The 8,748-nt window shown below is 37.2% G+C and overlaps 1 protein-coding gene across 1 annotated transcript in view; it reads right to left on the bottom strand.

Annotated features, from left to right (window-relative positions):
* LOC103748162 (structural maintenance of chromosomes protein 1B-like) overlaps nucleotides 1–8,748 on the bottom strand; it is a 59,174-nt gene that overhangs the window by 30,070 nt on the left and 20,356 nt on the right. Inside the window, 9 exon segments of the mRNA XM_008850709.1 lie at nucleotides 162–369; nucleotides 934–1,016; nucleotides 2,468–2,539; nucleotides 2,541–2,606; nucleotides 3,580–3,712; nucleotides 5,907–6,139; nucleotides 8,372–8,422; nucleotides 8,424–8,576; nucleotides 8,660–8,748. Of these exon segments, the coding sequence (XP_008848931.1) occupies nucleotides 162–369; nucleotides 934–1,016; nucleotides 2,468–2,539; nucleotides 2,541–2,606; nucleotides 3,580–3,712; nucleotides 5,907–6,139; nucleotides 8,372–8,422; nucleotides 8,424–8,576; nucleotides 8,660–8,748 (1,088 nt within the window).

Below are 8,748 nucleotides of genomic sequence, written 5' to 3'. Positions count from 1 at the left end.
CTCAATTTACTATTGTATTTTAAACATAACTGTCAATAGCAAAACATGAAATTCCTGAAATACAACACAATAGTTGTATTTCCAACCTCAAATAAGACGACTATTTTCACAAACAAGAGAGCTTAGCCTTTGTGTTTTAATTAACTACTTATTCTAATTACCACAGAATTTGGATAAAGTCTTTTAAGGTTTTCCAGAACTACAGCTCTCTTCCATTGACGTTTTCCCTCATGGTCTTCAATTCCAGCATTCTACAATTCACTTCTCATGAGACTAAGTTCTTCATTAACTTCAGACATTCTTGATTTTGTGTGCTCAATCTCATCTACCAGGGTATGCTCCTGCTGCTGCTTCTTTTCTAGGCAATCTCTACAGCAGGAACAGTAATAACCAAATTTGGGAACTACCAGGGAAAGCATAACCTTGTCTTGCACTGCAGGAGAACAGACAGTGCTTTATCAAGTTTAAAGGACAAAAACATGCAGTACCAAACCCAACATGAAACACAGGCAAAAGAAAAGAGCTTTTGATCACTCTGCTGGTTCCAAAAATACATATTTGTGGATATTGCAAGAGTAAGGATAGGTCAATATAAACCAGAGCAATCATCATATGCTTATTAATAACAATGCAATGCCAATTAAAGTCCTAAGTGGTCAATACCCCAGGGGTATTAGTAGAACACAACTCATTCTTTATAAAATATCATTATCAAAAGGAAATTTCAGTTTTGTCACTGTTGCACATTTACATTTTCAAACTTTAAACACCTTATTTATAGTTCCAAAATTTAAAAATATTGTGTGGTTAAGTATAATTTTTAACAATCTATAGAGAAAAAGCAGTGGAGAATATGACATAGCATTTGTGTGAGGCACAAATATACAGGATCCTTGAGATCCAAGAAAGCTGCAAAGGCTCTGTTCTACCTACATGCATGTATTTGTGTACTCCTCCAACTTCTCTACTCAACTTTTGTGATAATCTATTGGTTCTTTTATTTATTTTAGATTTCCCTACATAGGAAATGAAATCATAAATTACAACATTCCAAACCAGTATCATTGCATCTCTAAAATTTACTCTATTGTAAGCTGTTAAAATTTTGCAAAGTATCAAATATAACTGTATGAAGATATTTAGGACCTGTGAGCTGGCTCAATAGGTAAAGGCACTTTCAGCCAAACCTGATGACCTGAGTTCAATCACTGGCTCTTGGAGGAAGGAGAGAACTGATTCCTGACAGTGTAGATGCACCCAAACACATAAGAAAACCAAGTCTTGAGAATAATGACATCTACCTCATAAGGCCCTTAATAAGGATTAAATAGATTGGGTTTACAGTATACTTAGCAGACAGATACTTCATTATAATATCAGGATGGCCCAGATAAACTTCATAATATATAATGAATTATTGTTGAGTGTACCACAACAATAATTTTATAGCCCAATTTGCAGTCTTTATAAGCCATGAAACACTAAGAAGAAAAGCCAACATGCATGTATATCATCACTAATTTCATCTATGTGGTCTGCCCTTCACTGTGGGGTAACCGCACCTGTCCTCATTGTACACTTACAGAAGTTAAAGCTCAGAAGAGTAAAACAATTTAGTTATTTGCTGAGACTATATATATGAAAAGCAAGATGAGCCAGAAGCCAAGTCTGCCTTAAACTGAGGAAGAATGTTATAATGCATCTTGACTGTCATTCCCAGCATAGACTGACTACTCTTCCTGGGCTACAGTCATCCTCCAAATGGTTCCTGAACCCATGGTGGTTATCTTCATTTGCAGATACTAAAATCCTTATAAAAATAGCCTAGCCCAGTGTTCACATATAACCTAACATATCTTCCTATACGCTTTGAATCCTCTCTAGATTATTTATAATGCCTAGTACAACGTAAATGCCATATATAAATTGGTGTTGCAGTGTATTGTTTAGAGAGTGACAGAAAGTATAAATAATGTTTGGTAAACATTTTCCCCTGAGTATTTTCAATCCTCAGTTGAATCCATGGCTGCAGAACTCAGATGCAGAGAGCTCTGTTTGTGCTTATGTTCTCAAATGACGATGCACTCACCTCTTTTAGGATACTCCCCCTTTATAACTCCCTACGTCTATGAACTAAAATACATGCTCAGCACAGACTGTTTTCTGACCATATTATCACCATATGGATGCCCTGAAAACATTTACTGAGTACATGAATCAAAGTACTGTCTATTCTTATTTTATCCATAAAGTGCCCCTAAAAAGAATACTAAAAACAGAGAACCCAGAATTATTTTGCTGTGCTGGGGAAATTGAATCAGGACATCAGTGCTCTACCACTAAGCTCTAGCCCCTCAGAAATTTTAATTGCTTATGTTTGATATAAATCCACTTATATATTGAAAAGTTAATATAATGTGGAATAAAATTTCACTGAGAATAATTATGACTGTAGAATCCATGGTACCTGAACTTCTCCATGCCTCCTCTCTTCAAATGTCAATCTTTCCTTTTCTGCCTTCTGTTCCCACTGTAGCTTTTTCCAACTGTTCTGTCATAGCTACTTTCCTTCTTACTTGCTCCTTCAGCTCTTTATAATGATCCAGCTATGTAAACAGCATTGACATATTACTCACCTAAGTGAATTTGTATGACATCCTATACTAGCAGATAATCTTATCAAAATCTGGATTTATTCAAACCAGAAAATTAGCCATCTTCTCCAGGTAAAATATGTGAACATCATATAAAAAAAGTCTTTATTTGAAACTCTTCAGATAGAACAACAAAGTTTCAACCTATAATAAGGCCTCTCACAGAAAATCTTGAGAAAGAAGAATCTGGAGAAAATACTTTTTTCTAATTTTCTAGTCATGATTATTCCGGTTTATGCATATTGTGATATACAATTACCACAAAATAATTGAAAAAGACAAATGAAACTTTCATTGAAAGAATGAAAATTCTCAGCTACACATTTAAGTATTTATTACTAATTTATAATTAAATCTTGTATAAGGTGAATATTTATTTACCACTGAACACTTAAAATCATCTTAGTTTCTCCAGTCAATGAAGTCTCTCCAAAGCCACATATATCTGGGGGCTGAAGAAATGGCTCAGCAGTTAAGAATGCTGACTGCTATTGTAGAGGACCCAGGTTAAGTTCCCAACACCCACATGGCAGCTAACAACCATCCATAATTTCAGTTCCAGAGGATCTGACACCCTCTTGTCTCTTACATACATGCAGGCAAAACATTCATATATATATATATATGTATAAACATATATGTATAAACATATATATATATACAAAATTCAAAATTTTTAAAAATTTAAGTCACTTATATCTGACCTTTTAGGTTTTTATACTATCCAAGGAAAAACTGTTTTACCTTAAAAATGGTAACAATAACTTAACTTTTCTTACAACATTACATCAAGTGTCTTAGACTTTAATCCTATAATTTATATTCTAGGGGTAATCTCAATAAATTATCAGAAGTCATGCTTTAATTTTTTTTCTCATTAAAAAGATAAACTGAAACAATATAAAAATTCTTTCAATGTGTTCACCTGACTAGCTTCCAATTCAATGTGTCGCCCTTTAAGTAAGATTTCTTCCTCTATCTGCTTTTGAAAACTTCTCCATGCACTATTTAGGTGACCCAGCACTGTCTCCAGGGCTCTTATGTCTTCCTCCTCTTTTGATTTAAAAGTGTTTCAAGAGATCTAAAAAGGAAACATAAACCTTTTTTAAAAGTTAATTTTTTTGTCTTTTAGAGACAGGGTCTCTCTGTAGCCCTAGTTGTCCTGGAACTATGTAGACCAGGCTGGCCTCAAACTCACAGAGATCTGCCTGCCTCTGGCTCCCGAGTGCTGGAATTAAAGGCTTGTGCCACCATGCCTGGTTTGAAAATTAATTTAAAAAATATTTATTATTTTTATTTTATGTGTATGAGTGTAATCTGAATGGAGGTAGGTGCACTAATGTTATGCAATGCCCTCAGAGGTCAGAAGATGGCGTTGGATCCCCTGGAACAGGAGTAGCAGTTATTAGCCACCATGTGGGTGCTGGGAATTGAATCCGTGTCCTCTGCAAGAGCAGCCAGTGCTCTTAACTACTGAGCCATCTCTCCAGCCCCCTAATATAAGATCTTAATAGTAGAAGAAACATCATGGGAATATGAGAGCAGCGTACTATTTTGTAACTTTTCTGTATGTTTAGAAGCATTCCAAACTAAAAAAATCAATTTTCTTGGGGCATGGTGGTGTACAACTTTAATCCCAGTATTTGAGAGGCAGATGCAAGCAGATCTCTATGTGTTCCATGCCAGGCTGATCTATGTAGTGAGTTCCAGGACAGCCAAGGCTACACCAATTGCAATGGTGACAACCTGCTCAAGATCACACAAACAAACCAGACAAAACCCAGATAGAACTAGGGAAATGGATAAGAAGCCCCAACCTTAGCTGAGGAACTATTGGTAGCTAATCACTGGTGGATGAGGGAGAATTGATCTGCTTTAAGGGTGTGACACTAGATAGTCTGATCAGGATAGTCTGATCAGGATCTAGTGGGTGGATTTACTGAGGGACATTTGGGGACTTCATAGGCTTTAACATACATGACAGAATGCATGAAATCTGAAGGGGGAGTGGCTATGGGGAGATGCAGACAGGGGAGGGAGTCTAAATATAGTTAAGATGTATGAAATGCACAAAACTCAATAAAATATATATTGTTTAAAAAAAAGGTCTGCATATGCAATTGTGTTTTAAGGGTAAACTGCTGCCAGGTTTACTGTTATCTTGTTATTTGATTTCTATCGGTTTGTATCTCAAGTAAAATTTGATGGAAAATATCTCTCATGTTCTACTTTTAAAAATTAAAAGGCCGGGCTTGGTGGTGCACGCCTTTAATCCCAGCACTCGGGAGGCAGAAGCAGGCGGATCTCTGTGAGTTCAAGGCCAGCCTGGTCTACATAGTGAGTTCCAGGACAACTGGGGCTACAGGGAGACCCTGTCTCAAAAAGTCCAAAAAATACATAAAAATAAAAATTAATTAAAAAATTTTTAAAGTCAATTTCTGGGGCTGGAAATATGGCAGTCGTAAAGAGCACTGGTTGCTCTTATAGAAGACAGGGGTTCAGTTCCCAGCACCCACATAGCAGCTCACAACCATCTGTAACTCCAGTTCCAGGTGACCTGACAAACTCTTCTGGCCTCCATGGGCATTGCATGAATGGGTGTACTTACACACATGCAGGGAATACATTCATAAACAAAAAAATAAAACTAATTTTTAAAGTAAAGTCAATTTTTTTAAAAAAGCCAATTTCCAGGCTGGGAATATATCTTAGTGGTAAAATGCTTGCATACCAGGTGTATAGCCCTATGCTCAGTTTCAAGCACTTCTTCAAAATGTCAAGCACTGATAAAATGTCAACTCCCAAAGTGTCAATTATATTTTTATTTTATCTATCAATGTACATAAAACACTACTGGACCCGAGAGATGACTCAACACATAAAGGTACTTGCAGACAAATTTGATAACCTGAGTTCAATTCCTCAGACCCACATAGTAGGAGAGAACTGAATCCTGCAGGCTGTCCTCTGCTTTTCACACATGCACCTTAACAAGCATCCATGTGGTATGTACATACTTTTTTTTTTGGTCTTTTTTTGAGACGGGGTCTCCCTGTAGCCCCAGCTGTCCTGGAACTCACTATGTAGACTAGGCTGGCCTTGAATTCACAGAGATCCACCTGTCTCTGCCTCCCAAGTGGCTGGTATTAAAGCCTGCACCACCATGCCTGGCAAGGTATGTACATACATGTAAACACATACACACACACAAAATCAAGCCCCAACTGTTAATATCTATTTTATAAAACTCACTTCAATTCTTTTCCTGTTTGCTGTAGTTGTCTACTTAACATTCCATGATCCCTTTTCTTGGCTTTGTGTATATTTTCATGGTGAGAAAGAGTCTCTTTTATGACATTCAAATTCCTGTGTTGTAATTCAGTGTTCAGAAAATTAATTTTTTCCTAATTATAATATAGTTGGAAAAGCATCAGTTGTCTCTCATTTATTTTCAATCCTTCAAGGAGACTTTGGTAACATTCTGCCTATAAAACAGTACAAGAGAAGCTAAAAGACTATATATTTACTTAAGCTACCATTCATAATGCATCTAGTGTACCAATATATGATCATTAATGAATCTCTATCATTAAGAAAAAAATATTCTTGGCTGAGCGTGGTGGTGCAGGACTTCAATCCCAGCACTCGGGAGGCAGAGGCATGCAGATCTCTGTGAGTTTGAGGCCAGCCTGGTCTACATAGTGAATTCCAGGCCAGCTGGAGCTACAGGGAAACCCTGTCTCAAAAAGACTAAAAAAAATTCTTAGCTTTTGCTCCCCTCTCTTCATTTTTATTTATTTACTTTTAGATTTTATGTGTATGAGTGTATTGTCTGCATGTAGGTGCACCCGTGTCATGCAGTGCCCACAGAGGACAGAACAGGGTGTCAGATCCCCTAGAACGGAGTTACAGATGGTTGTTAGCCACTATGTGAATGCTTGGAATCGAACCTGGATCCTCTGGAAGAATAGTCGGTGCTCTTAACTGCGGAGCCATCTCCCCAGCCCTTTCTCATTTTTCAAAAGGGTCTCACATACCCCAACTAGCTTCAGACTTGTTAGATAGCTGAGAATGACCTTTAACTCTTGATTTTCCTGTCTCTCCATCCTAAGAGGTGGAAGTGTAAGTGCACACCACACCTAAGAGAGCATATTCCTGAACAAAAGTAGCATTGCTTGAAGGTTTCTGGATATTCTTAAATAACCCAGCAAACACTAGGGGTTTGTATTCATGGACTAAGTGACACGGTGGTGACAGCAATGAAGTGGACCCTACCAGCTGGATCCTCATTGTGACCTGGGAAGTGTTGTATGAATATTCAACCCTGGCCACTCTGTACTCAATGATTCCAGGTACAATGATGGCTATGAGAAGGAACTTTGCATTGACAACTCTAATAAGCCTATTAGAGTTTGAAGTTAGATCTGAATAAGAATTTTCTTAATATCTGTGTTAGTAAAGAAACAAGGGAGATTGCCTCACAAGGTAGGGTCTTAGTCAAGAAAGCTCTCAAGTAACATGTGAACAGTTGTCTGCCAAGAATAATTAGGAAGCTGGGCTATTCTAATTGTCCTTACAATTTTAAGTTCTGCAATTCTGTGAGCTACTTCAATATATTGGGAACATTACATTTGACTCACTGCCCACCCCTTTTCACTAACAAGACCCAGAACATATAGACACAATAATATAAAGAAACTGAGAAATATTCCTCAGGCGCATCCATCTTTCATTTATTTCTTCAAATGTTTACTGAGTACTACACACCAGATCCTGCGATCCTGCTCTATGTATTGGGAACACGGTAGAGAACAACATAGATCATCCCTGCTCTTATAAAACATATATTGTAGTTATTCTAATAGAGGAAGACAAACAAAGCAAATGAATAATAAATGAGTTAATTTCATACAGCAGGATGTACAAAAGAAACCAAATAGGGTAATAAAGTAGGAGGATAGGGACGCTCATTCAAACAGGCTTGTGAACAACAAATACATATACAAGGAATTTCTGAGGAAAAAACTTGAGTGACCAGGTGACAGCCACATAAAATCAGAAGTGTTTATGAGAATCCAATTATTTTCCATTAAGCCAGACACTGGAGATTATAAAACTATGTTGTTCTTTTCAGTGTTTTTTGGAAATACTTTTTCATTAAATATATTAGCTAGGCCAATACATTATGAGCTTGGTCAATTAAAAATTTTCAGTTTTAATTTAAAATATAGTAACTATTGGTAAATTCAATCCGTAGGAACAAAATCTTTTTGGGGTCCTCAATAGCTTTTCCAAGTATACATGAATCAAGATCCAGATGTCTGTGTGCTCTGCTGTACTGTCTTATGTGGAAATGCTTTAAAGAGTTTGTCTGGGGCCAGCAATATGGATCAATCAGGTAAGGGCACTTGCTCCCACCAAGCCTGACCGCTTGATTTGATCCCTAGTACCCAAATGGTGAGAGGAAAGAACTGAGTTGTCCTCTGATATCCATGTGCATGTATGTGTATGCATGCATGCATGCATACACACGCACACACACACACAGAGTAAATGTAGAAAAAGCACACTAAAAAAGTTTATTTGCTGAATGTCAGACTTTGTCTTACATTACTGACAGAATCTTCTGGTAGTCCAAATCCAGTAAGTAGACATTTAAACAGAAGGTTTTTATATGTAGTATCTACTTGACTGGGCACATCTTCAGGATACCTTACCTCGTCCTTCTCTATTTCTGCATGCTTGCGCTCTGTGGTGACATTTTTTTTTCTTACTGAAATGAAACTGTGTGTCTTCCTCAGCTTTTTGCAGCTTTTTCTTCTTTTCCTCATATTCTCCCATCAGCTCTCCTGAGGTTCTGATTTCCTCAAAAAACTAGGTTCTTTCTTTGGGCTTTTTCAAGGAAATGGACTCCACAGTTCCCTATTAGTAACCACAAAGCACAACAACACTGAGGTACAGCACATTTTAAAAACTATCCATCAAATAACCCTATAACTACTCACCTGAAAAACAAGGCAGCTCCGGGCTTTGACTATTATGCCTATCTTTTCCAACTGTGCTATGTATGCAGAACGACTAACAGGTTTATCAT

The sequence above is a fragment of the Nannospalax galili genome, unplaced genomic scaffold (assembly GCF_000622305.1).
Source record: "Nannospalax galili isolate Female #2095 unplaced genomic scaffold, S.galili_v1.0 scaffold2125, whole genome shotgun sequence".
In the NCBI taxonomy this organism is placed as follows: domain Eukaryota; kingdom Metazoa; phylum Chordata; class Mammalia; order Rodentia; family Spalacidae; genus Nannospalax; species Nannospalax galili.
Note: the sequence above shows the minus strand (reverse complement) of the source record. Positions and strands in the feature narration are given on the sequence as shown.